At 42.0% G+C, this 12,498-nt stretch overlaps 1 protein-coding gene across 3 annotated transcripts in view; it reads right to left on the bottom strand.

Moving 5' to 3' along the window:
* ACSL1 (acyl-CoA synthetase long chain family member 1) overlaps nt 1-12,498 on the bottom strand; it is a 60,939-nt gene that overhangs the window by 12,864 nt on the left and 35,577 nt on the right. For 2 of the 3 annotated variants that reach the window (XM_074951226.1, XM_074951227.1), the window contains exons 9-14: nt 12,363-12,414; nt 11,567-11,640; nt 8,277-8,354; nt 3,938-4,072; nt 3,067-3,201; nt 1,993-2,088 (exon numbers count right to left, since the gene is read on the bottom strand). In XM_074951226.1, coding sequence (XP_074807327.1) covers nt 1,993-2,088; nt 3,067-3,201; nt 3,938-4,072; nt 8,277-8,354; nt 11,567-11,640; nt 12,363-12,414 — 570 coding nt within the window. Of the gene's footprint in view, nt 1-1,992; nt 2,089-3,066; nt 3,202-3,937; nt 4,073-8,142; nt 8,221-8,276; nt 8,355-11,566; nt 11,641-12,362; nt 12,415-12,498 lie in introns of all 3 variants that reach the window. The other variant, XM_074951228.1, reaches the window with a different exon arrangement.

Raw genomic sequence — 12,498 nt, forward strand, 5'->3', positions numbered from 1 at the left:
AGCAACTGCCTCATCAGGTGAGGAGGATGACATCCATCAGGACTGGTGGATCCAGTTTGACTTCTTCCTCTGGAAACTGACAGAGCAGATAGATATTGGCTGGGAGAGAAGGATCAGTGAGATTCTTGCACAGATCCAGGTCATCTTTTACATGAATCCCAAGGAGCCCAGTAAGGCTAAAATGAAGGCTCAACCAGCCACCTCCACCCCCAAGCCATAGGGTACCTATGGGCCCCTGGGTAGTCATAACGAGGAGGATGCTCCAAGACCTCCTATGGGTTCTGCCTGGGCTTGATTCCCTCTAGAGGAAGGCTTGGCTAGAAAATTGGATTGGTCTTGTTCCACAATTGGAAGCATGCTCCGATTTGCAGACAGAAGGGTAGGATCCTCTTCTCCTCAAAGTGATTTCTGGTGTTGACGTGTCTAAGGAGGACCATGCCTGATAAAGAGGGGGATTGAGGATAGGACAGATTGAAAATATTTTCTGGTGAGGTAAAGTTTTCAGTCCTTCCTGGATCAATGGCCACTACTTGCCTCAAATCTATGGTCTGAGGTGCAATGGGGCTCAATGTGTACCAGGTGTGAAATAAGCATAAAGGACCACCACTTGAACAAACTGGATTTGGCAAAGTTTGGATTCAGAAGGAGTTTTTCCCTGAAAAGCGCTTACTCCAACAGAAGCTATTTTGTAGGAGTAAAATAGGTGTTTGATTTCCCCCAGCCGGTAAAAATTCTAGATGGCACAGAGTACTAGTGCTACAGCTTTACTAATTTAAGAGGCCCTGGAGGGTGCTGTCATGAGCACCTCTATTTTTTGTGCATTAAATCTTCATTCTTAGAAGAGAAGAGAAGTCAGGATCTCATCAAGTCAGAGCCACAGGAATCCTGCATCCTCCCTTGCATGTCCTGCCCCTCCATCTGCCTGCTGCGGATGAGCTACAGTCTGTAGCAGAACGACGAAACACTGAGCCCAACTGTTCACGTGGCCTGGTTAAGAACATTTTTGCTGACAGCCAATTCCCTTCCTAGATTCCAAAGCCAGAAGGATCATTGTGGTTATCTAGTCTGACCTCCTGTATAGCACAGGCCAAAGAACTTCCACAACTCTCCTAGAGCATACCTTCTAGAAAAATATCCAGTCTTGATTTAAAAGGTTGTCAGTGAGAATCCTCCACAATCCTTGGTAAACTGTTCCAATTGTTAATTCCTCACTTAAAAAAATAAGTCTTATTTCCAGCCTGAAATTGGTTTAACTTCAACTTCTAGCCACTGGATTGTGTTATACCTTTTTCTGCTAGGCTGAAGAGCCCATTATTAATTTCCAGTGCCAAATATAGAGGTAAAAAACACCTCTATTCCTACTCATGATTCTTGTCTCCAAGGGCGTGGTGTTTGTGTGTTTTAAACTGCCAGCCTTTTAAATGCTCCCGGAGTTAAATGGGGATATTTCAGTCTCACATTGACACTAGTTACCCAGATCCAACTCAAGTGTTTGAGGTTTAGTTAGAGTATACACCAGTTAGAAGGAAACTCAGCCAGAATTTTAGATCCAAAGACTGTCATTTAGAAGAGTGACTTCGAAACGGGTCACATTTGATATGGAGTGGGGAAGGAAAGAAAAAACCCATGGAATCTCATGCCACCATTGGCATGTCTTTTCATAGTACAAAGACACTTTAAGGGTGCTGCTAAGGATACTAAGACACCAGAGAAAGCAGTTGGATTATCAGAGAGCTCTAGTGATAAACGTGAGCTGTGAAGTTTATAAATGTGTCTTTCTGCCTCAGCTTTCATGTAGAGTTCTAACAATAGTCAATGTAGTCACTCTACCTGGAGTGCACCATTGCTAGAATGTATTGCATTAGAGCAAATTGACCAAAACAAAGCTCTTGTTGCAAGCTCCTAATGAGTATATTTCCAGCCAGCGTTTAGTACTGTATACAGTGCTCAGACATGAATGCATGCAATCTGGTCTCTGAAACCTGAACTCACCTGACAACCAAGAGCTGCTCTTAGGAAGGTCAGTACACTTGCAGACACAGGAGCTGCTCCGGTGACCATTAGTCTTACTTTTCCTCCCAGACTTGCCTAAAAAACAGACAAGGTATTCTGGACACTAACAGCATTTTAATGAGAGATTGTCAGAAATCTTCCTCCCTGCCCAATACGAGTCACAGGAGTGCTGGGCACTCACGTCTAGTTTTGAAAGGTATCCTGTTCCAGAAGGAGGAGCTACCTTTTTCTTGACATGCTTTATGCTCATGCACCAACCTCAGTTATTTGCAGCCATTTTCTACAATCAGTCCACAAAGACCACACTGTGCTGTTACTGCATCTCTGGCACACACAGACAACTGAGTCTGCAGAGCCCAAAGCCATGGCCCCCATTGTGGGATTTGGCTTTGCAGCAGTCCTACTGTAGGGAGGGAGTGAAACTGCTCTGATTAACCATGCTAGACATCAGTGTTACAGTATGGAGAGGGGCAGTCAGTGGCGCAGGTCATCTAGGATTAAAATGACCCGTCACTACCAAAAGTACAAACCGCTTACTTTGAGTTTCATATATAGCCATAGGTTCTTGAATGGCCAAGACATCCTTTACCCAGGCTGAAGGGAGTCCCAGCTAATCACTCCCTCATTCATATTGAGTGATTACAGTCTGATGCCTACAGTTCAGTTATTAGAAAGTGCTTTGGATACAGTGATTTCAAGGTCACTAGATGCATCAAATATCTTAGATGTTAAGCACTCAGCTAGGACACTGGTAGGAAGTCTCACAGTTTAATGCACTTCAGAGAGCCTAAAGAGTCTATTAGAGAAAGGATAGTCAAGTGAGATTACTGAAGATTTGAGGCCTTTGTACAGCACAGTTATCAACATGCATTGTAGAGAAAAGAGATTACTCAGATATTCTATGCTATTTGTTTGCCTGTCTGAAGCAAGACAGATTTGTTTCAGGAGAATCTATTTCATAATGTTTCTTTGCATTAGAACTAACAAGGAGTAATCCTCCCAAGATTTATAACATGAGAATTTTTGTGTGAGCAGAGACAGTTTCAAGCATACCTGTAGTTTGCGGAAGATCAGTTTATCCCACAGACTGTTCTTTCTAATTATGCCACTTCTAAGTTCTGCTTCTTTCCTCTTGGAAGCAAAATCCAGGATCCACCTTTTCAGTGAAGTATTGGCTTGTCCAAAGGTCTATTAGAAAGTTCATAAGACAGTGTTCCTTTATTCTTATGGGAAAGCACAAAGTCTTTTAAAAAAAAAAAAAAGTAAATTTTTCTCAGAAGCCTTTACTGAGAAGTATTTTATCCCAGATGGGAGACCTAAGATGCAGAGAGGCAAAGAGCTTGTCTACATGACTAATTCATAGTAAGATCAGGTGTAAATCTATCATGCACTAGCCTGATTTGTGCTAATTATTCACATGGACTCTGCTGACATGCACCAACAGTTCATTAGTGTTGACCTACCCTGGTTTCAAAGCAGGGTAGATCAGAGTACACTGAGGAACTTCTGGTGCATGTCAGCAGCATCCACATAAATACTTAACACACATCAGGCTAGCATGGAATAGATTTACACCTCATCTTGCCATGACCTAAGTGTTTATGAAGCGAAGCCCTAAGTGACCTGCTCAAGTCCACACATGAGGTACAGCTCTGCTAGTGACTAGAGCCCAAGTCTGATTCAGTCTGGTCTCCACCAGAACATGCTGCCTTTCTAGGGATATCTAACAGCCAACCATTAACTATAGTTTAAATCCCTAGAGAGTTAGGTTAACAGTACTGTATATGCAGGCATATGTTTTAGAAATTAATGACCCATCCCAGGTTTTGATGGCTAGCAAGTCCTACCCCACTATTGGCACAGCTTTCGGAAAGTGGTTTTCAGTTTAATTTGTCAAGTTTTAGATTAATGCTACTGGACTTACTTTGTCAAACATCCTGTTCAGCAATCTTGGTACTACAGGAAATATAGTTGGCTGCAGCGTTTTTAAGTCATCCATAAGTAGTCTGATGTCCCCCTGGAAGAATCCTATCCGAGCTCCATGGCAGAGAATCACACACTGTTAAGATAGTAAAACTGCTTTTAGTACATGAGCTATAGTTACAGAGATACATTTAGAGCAGGCTAAACTGATGATCAGTATCTTCTCTAGTCTTGGCAGCTGCCACCCCACCCATGCTAAGTCTTCAGCTCCACTATAACAATTGGGAAGTGGTGGTGGGAGGGAGCTGCTGGAGAAGTGTTTCATTTCAGGGTAGGACAGGAAAGATGAAGCACCAAGGGAGACAAAGCATCTCCATCATTGGAGATTTTTAAGAGCAGGTTAGACAAACACCTGTCAGGAATGATCTAGAATGATAATACTTAGTCCTGCCATGAGTGCAAGGGACTGGACTAGATGAACTCTCGAGGTCCCTTCCAGTCCTATGATTCTAAGCTGCAGACGCAGGCCAGGGACTTTAAGACAGTGGGATAAGGCATGTGAGGAGCCTAACAGCAGAAGTGAACCACAGTGGCTGGAGAGCACTGGCCAGGTAGGCAAGCGGTGGCAGGGATTGAAAAGCAGGCAGTGGCAAAGCTATACTTGTGACTACAGGAACTCTAGACCCACCTATTAAAATACTGAAACCAACTATGAAGCAGAATGTCTGTTCCCATTTACTTGGCTTCCCTACTGTAGGTCAAGAAATTCCCACGTCTGCACTTAAGGTAGCACATTGTTGACTGACAATATGGATGCTCGTCTTCACCACTTGTTTTATACTTCTGCGTTTTGGTTTACCTGCCCCTGTTCCACAGGAGGATGGATTGAAGGGGATGGATGGTAGAGGTGGGCCTGGGACAATTCAGGCAACAGGAGAAATGCCTACTCTTCCCCTTCCCCCTCCTTGAGGAAAGCAAGCTCACTCCCCCTTTTGGGCTAAAAACAGGGAAGGAAATAGGACTACAATGAACCCCTATTTTCCCTCTCTAATCCCACCCCCTTGTTATAGTTTATCCTGTATGTCCCTTTCCCTCCCCCACAAAATGGTCTCCCTACTGATTCTTGCTGTTGTCTGTACCTTCTCTTGGGTGGTTTTTTATGCTTTTCTTTCCTTGCCCTCAGATTTGTCTTTCCTCTCCCCCTACCCCCCAGCCCTGCAATATAGGCTCAACATCCCTCACCCCACACCCATGTTCTGCTGCTATATAGTGCATTCTTCCCCTGCACATCAGTTCAGGCAGAGTCACCGACCACCCGCATAAGGTGTCAGTGTACTCAGTCTGCCAAGTTCATTGGTCTACAGTTTTTTCAGGTGACCAGAGTCTGCAGTAGGTAGAGTCTGCTGGGGTTTACAAGACTCAGGACCAGCTTTTCAATAAGGACTGAGCACTGACACACGTGCAGAGAACAGGGCATTCCTGTTTTTCAGAAATATCATTTCCCTCCTCTACGGTGAGGAGGGAAGGCTTCTCTCCTCACCAGCAACTGAAAGCCCTCTTGTTTTCCCTCATTAAGTCCTCTGTACCCTACCCAAATGCAGAGTCCCACTGCCATCAAATCCTTCCCACACTGGACCTGGTGCTCCTACTGGATAGCTAACAGTCAAGTTGCTGCATACTCAGCAGCTGGCTGTCAGGATCTTTCCAACCAGAGTGGTACCCTGTGATTTAAGGAAGGAGGACAGAAGCAGGAATAGAGACCTAATGTCCAGGCTGCCAGGGGAAGGAGGAAACTCTTGAGATTAAGACTGTAGCTCTAGTGATGGCTGCTGCACATTTTACCCAGCTTAAGTCTTAGAATAAACTGGCTAATATGTTTCTTACTTCACACTGGTTTCTTTTAGAGGCCACCCAGTCTTTCACTCATTCCCTACACCATCCTTAAGCAAGAAAATGTTGCAATGACTGCATACCACAATGAATAAATTAGCATGGCTAACTTGTCTTGTCATTTGTTTACTGTTCAACTTATTTCAGGTGATATACCTACAATGGATGGCAAGGTGCCATTTTTCCCCATAGCCTAGTTGCTGCCCCCAGCCAAGTCAAAGGATTTTAAAGACTGTTGGGCCAAGAGAAGCGGTTTTGCCTAAAATAAGCAATAACCAAGCAATATCATAGTTTCCCATGCCTGAATGGGCCAAGGTGTTCTCGTTAATCATTCATAGTGGTGTGCTAGAATAGGGCTACTATTAGTTAAGCGGTAGCCCAAGGAGTTGCCACGTGTGTAATCAACATTTGACTCCAACGCTGATAGGAACAAATGAAAGTCTGCATTCCCCCAGCACAAGATTCAGTTGCTATGAATGGCTGTATAGGCAGTTTATGTAGCTTTTATAACTGGAGGTGGTAACAGTGACCTCATTCTGGAAAAGCTTTCCAACTATTGAAGTAGTGGAGTCAAATATAAGTACACCGACAGCTCTACAGTTAAACCTTTTCTATATCTGAAATTGGGAGGTAGACTAGGTTTCAGCCTAGAAATGTTGGATGCATGGTCCAAGTGGAAGCCCAATTACCTCCCACCACCATGAAATTTGGGGTACAGATCTGAATTACAAAATTTCTGGGCTCCAAATCGTGTTTCCTTAGACAAAAGGAAGAGCTAGAAACTCAAAGCCATTACTTTGAATGTATTTAGAAGGAACTTAAATGAGCAATCAATGTGTCTGTCAAGATAACTTTAAACCAGAGTACTCTGGGTTTCTTACGAATACCTGGACTACATAACACTCAAGTACAGGTTTTTATCCTGTGAAAGATCTGTTTACATCACAACTTCCCATCTGTCTGGTTAGCTGCTTAAGTCTTCAGACTACTCATCATTTTGCAAGCCAATACAGATTTCTGAACTAGGAGAAAGCCAGTGTACTACAGGGACAACCAGTTCAGATAGTTTGGTCTAGCAAGCTGGCTGCTACACTTTAAGCAATGAGAATAGGTGTTGGTAGAACTGAGTTTCAATAACCACTACTCAATTTTACAGTGGCAACAGCCTCTTCATACTGAATCAGTCACCCCCACCCCCCAGTTCCACCCTTGAGAACTCTTCCCCCTACCTGCACTCACATCACACCAGCAGCACTCCCAGCCTCTTGCACTCTAAATATTAAGACCTTCAGAGTTAATATTGCAACTAAATAACCAAGGGAAAGGCCTTAATGGTTTTTAAACTGCAACAGACACCTGAAAGCTGGAAAAATTCAGACGCAAATGTAACCCAACTCTGAAGTCTTAAATAAGACCTGGATATTCCAAATTGCTATCTGCCTTCATAACACCTGCCCACCCCCATCTTAAGCAGCTTGGTACCCCAAGTCACTGTTATGCAGACTACTGGCATACTCTACTATAACGCCATACTTCTGTATTGCATGCATTACCTACTGATGATATAGGCCATCGTTTATTTGGTCTGACTCGTCTCCACTTCAGCCTCCCTTCATGAAATAGGGTCAAGAATTACCCATACAGGGTTTACAGTTTGGTCCAATGGTTCTCAGCACCCCCACTATACAAATTGCTCCAACACCCCAATGTTAGTGTTTATGGCCTTCACTGAGTTCTTGATTACACAATCCAGACTATTTTTATAAATGCAGTTCTGTCAAATCCCTTATCCCCCAAATTAGGGGTCCTAGGACTTTGCCAAATTATCAGACAGCATGGCCTAGCAGCTCCAAGTTTTGTTAGCATTTTAAAAATCCAATGAAAAACCACCACCAACTCCAAAAATCTCACTTTCTGGAAGAATGGAGGCACTTGTCCATTATGAGGTCAAAAGCGAAAATCCCACCATCACTTCTTGGAAATGGGATTCTTGGAACTGGTGATGTTTTTCCATTGAATTTAACCTAAATTTGCATGATCTGAGAACATAACTATTTGCAGACTATTATGGCTAGCTAAGGGTAATTACCAATGAAGAGCATGGCATTTCAGTGCAGTACCAGTTGCATTAGAGAAAGAATCGTGGCCAGTATAAGTATTTTGAAATAAGATCTAGTGCTCCATTATATAGTTCTTAATAAACTTATTCCTGAAACTACCTTCTTTTCAGTAAAGCTAAAGCTCGTAGTTAACAGGAAGTGAAATGCCCAATACTCACGTTATCCGGACAACAATTTGTTTCCTTCAGACACTTACCTGGACAAGTCTTTCAAACATGTGTGCAAGAGGCAAAAAGGAAATGTGTGTGTCACTGGGGTTCAAGACACATGCACTCTGTAAAAAAAAAGAAGTGAGATTTCTGAATAGTAATAGTACATGCAGATTCCTACCTCCACAATTCTTTCAAACATATGGGCCAGGGGCAAGAATGAGATCAGAACATCTTCTGTAGCAGGAATGATTGCTTTCTGTGAGGGAAATGCCAAGCGAGAGAGAGAGAGAGAGAGAGAGAGAGACACACACACACACAGACTTAAATTTTCACAGTAATTAATGACAATTTGTAGCACAGAGGCTTATTGCAACACTGCTCAACTCTAGGACACAGCCCAGACTCCAAATTTATTTTATTTGTAAAAAGGTATTCTTGGCTTTTATACACTTTGACCAAAGAAAGTTCAAAATAGCTTTGGGATGAGACATTTGACATAAGTTTTAGATTTGAGTTCTGTCTTTTGGATGTTAGTGTTGGGATGTGTACAGCAGCCATTCAGAATTGTCCCTTTCCTTATCCTACAAGGATAGAGGAAGTCGCTTTTGGGACAATTAAGGGTAGTCAATCGCTCAGAAGATGTACATGTTGAAAAGAACCAGATTGAAGCGGTGTGCCTTGGGTAGGAAGAGACATTGTTTATCCCACTCAGAAGTTTTTGCCCAATTTACTATAAGTACACTAACAGACTAACAGGTAGCTAAAGCATAGTAAACATAGTGGTTCTCAAAACTTTCCAGACTACTGTACCCAAGTTTCACCTCAAACTACTTGCTTACAAAAATCATACATAAAAGTTTCGATAATGTCCTGTGACAAATATTCCCCCCCCCCCATTTTTACCATACAATTATAAAAATAAATCAAAGTACAATATATATTTCAATTTCAGTGCGATACTTGAGCCTGTTTTTCACATGCAAGCCTTGTCTGAAGCCCAAGGCTTAAGCATGTACTTTAGCTTCATGGGGCCCCCACGCAATTGCCATTCTTGCATCTCCTAATGCCAGCCCTGCACTTGTAGCCTCCTAAACCTGTCCTGCAACCCTGCCCCTCCCAGGGTCACAATCCTCAGATTGAGAAACAGTGATCTAGATGATTTGAGTATTCCCCCCCCCGGGTACACCTAACCCTGGCTGAGAACCATTGAGTAAACAGAAGCAGTGCACAAGCCACCACAGTTCAGCAATATTGCCTATAACACTTGTCCATTCTTGTCAACCCAAGACAGGGTTCCTACTTGCAGCCTGGAGGTGGACACTTAATAGAACAATTTTACCATGATATATAAACGGACTGTTAATTTCTACAAATCCCCCAAATGTTTTCTCACTTTAAAAAAGCATTAGCATGTTTGATTGAAGGCAAACGCCACCTTATTGATTAGAGTCACTACTTTGCTATTTCAGAATCAAAACAAAACCACCTGCAATTTAAGCTGCCTCACTAACTAGGTAACTGTTCCAGGTTGACTAGTTACTTTCATCTAATGAATGTAGGTGTTTCAGTGTAGAGTTACGGATTACATTTAGTCTTAACGACCACCAACGGGGAACCCAAGTTTCAAATAAGTTATAAAGAGGACCGTGATCGATTGTTCTCCATGTCCACAGAAGGTAGGACAAGCAGTAATAGGTTTAATCTGCAGCAAGGGAGACTTCGATATTAGGAAAAACTAACCTAGTTATAAGGATAGCAAAGTACTGGAATAGGTTACAAAGGGTGGTTGTGGAATACTTGTCATTGGTGGTTTAAGAACAGTTTCATATAGGTATACTGACTCATCATGGGGAGGAGGGACCAGATGACCACTCAAGCTCTACATTTCTCTAATTCTACAAGTCCTCTCAGAGCCCCCCAGCCCCCTTTTCTTCTGCATTATGAATAGCGTTAGTAGGTTTGCACCAGGGCTTGCGGTCTCCAAGTGGCAGACTGCAGAACAGAGGAAAAAGTCATTCCTGGACAGCTTTGAAGGCCAGCTACCACACATCTGAGTTATCATCCACATCAAGGTGAAATGCAACACAGTTATACATCTCCAAAACCTCAAGATGGGTTTTTCATGAGTGCTCAGTGTTGAAACTAAATCAATCACTGACTTCAATGGGATCAGAGTGAATTAAGAGCACTTCTGAAATTAAACTGTCTCAGGGCAAGTTCCCTCCCCCCAAAAGTCCTATATCCTGGTTCTTTATTTTGCCAAGTTAATATTTCTAAGTTCCAAGATTGTGTTTGTTGGATTACATCTATATTCGCATGATCCTACAACTGCTTGCTTTTCTAGTCAGCAAATTTAGGCTTTAATCAGTCTGCACCCTAAACCAAAGATCTGCACCCAACAGCGAGTATGAACAGTTACGCTTCTTGCAGGCTCATGCACTTGCTTCTCCAAAGGTATGGACCATAAAATGACTTTAGCCATCCTGTTTTTAACTCATTGGGCCAGAGACACAGTAGTCTCCAAATTAGACTTGGAAAATTAGAGAAAGCTATTTTATGGTCTGCTCTAGAGAGCCAGTGGAAAAACATACTACATAATTTAATGGAATTAGTTTTTACAGCCTGTTGTATTGCAAGAGAGCAGCAGACACAAAAGGAATATGGGAAACCACCTCATCTGACCCTTTTTCAGGATTTGTCTTTATTGAAAAGAGGGTAGGAACCTAGGCTAGATCTCAAATAGCTAAAAAGCATTACCCCCACCTTTACATTAGGTAAGAGGGAGTTTGAACTGGAATTAGCTTGCATGTGTTTAGCTGGAGCTAAACTAGATGCTGTCATTTTTGCAAATGGAGACAAGCCTTCAGATGGGGAAGTTTCAGGGTATACGTCAATTGTTCAATTTGCACTGTAACCCTGACCTAATATAATTAGCTCCAAGATGTCTAGAAGGACTTTGCTTCACCTTGACACTAATTTAAGTCACTGCAATAATTTCTACACAGAGATCAGTGTAGATGTGGGGAACTCATCTGTCAGAGGGAACTACATGAGAAAAAATTTATGCTACCAGATTTTTGGACTGAGTCTAAAGCTTGCAGCTTTACCAATCTCTTGCCTGGGAAGTCACTAAATAGCAAGCTGTCAAATCAGTCACCGACCAATGGATTAAGCAAGGGAGACTGATTTGATATTTTATTTTAATGTTTTGGGGGAATGGGAGAGCAATTAGCAGGAGTTTCAGGAATTCAGTGTGTGGAGTTGCCAATTTCAGAACAGCTGTCTTATACTGGTGAAGTTTTGATAAGATGGGTTCAAGTAGTATCAGCCAGACTTTAGGAGCCTAAAGAACTTAGCAAAACAGTGTTAGATATTTTCAATACCATTTCTTTCTGAAAAGGCTTTCCTTCTTATGGGCAAAGCCCTAAGAGTCTGGAAAACGTTGAATGACTTAGCCTTTAAGTTTACCTCTGTAGCTTTCAAAAAAGCTGAAGCATTGCTCACTATATTTTGATGAGTAATCATAGCTCCTTTGGGGTTTCCTAAAGAGGAAATAAACATTAAAATGCAACAGTGAAGGGTTTATACACATTAAAATATCAAGTTGAGACAATATTCACTTTATCACTTACCTCTAGGGAAGTCTAGAAAGAGCTTTAATGGATAGATGCACAACAGTTAAAACAAAGACTAATGGTATGAAAGTAAAACTTGAAGGGATAGAATTGTTAACAGGTTTGCAAAGTTAGACAGCACCAGTTCTGTTCAAATGGTTGAGGAATAAAGACAGATAGAAGGCCTTTAATATCTTCCATGTTTGGTAGCTGAAGATCCTCAGAAGGAAGGGATTTTGGAAAGAATTTGAAAAAAGTTTAACACTGAAGTCTTAACTTTTAAATTCAATCCTACAAATTCTCTTAATACAAGTCTCATTATTTTTGAGAAACAAGGAGGGGGTAAGATATTCTGTTGAAGGAGACAAGCTTTCAGGCTACACAGAGCTCTTCATCCTCTGTTAGCAGCAAGCAAATCCTGATACCTCACTTCTGAAAGTGCATTTTGGTCTCCAGGAATTATTTGTCAAGCACTTCAACTTCCCATTGGCTAACCCTGAAAGTTCTAAAGCAAGTTTGCCATCCACTACTTTCTGCTGGAACAGGTGAAATGCTGAAGCAGAAGGAGAAACATGGAGCATGTGGTAAGGAGCCTACTGAATGATCTTTGTCCATAAAAGTAGAATATAGAAAGTCCAGCATAAGTGTACCTGTAGTTCCACTGGTGAAACAGATGACTGCTAGATCTTCTGGACTTGGAGGCTTTAAAAAAAAAGTTTGGCTGGTTCAGTATAACGAGATTTTGCAGGACAAAATCATCAAAGTACCAATTTTACTTTGAGTCAC

Source organism: Natator depressus, chromosome 4, assembly GCF_965152275.1.
Source record: "Natator depressus isolate rNatDep1 chromosome 4, rNatDep2.hap1, whole genome shotgun sequence".
In the NCBI taxonomy this organism is placed as follows: Eukaryota; Metazoa; Chordata; order Testudines; family Cheloniidae; genus Natator; species Natator depressus.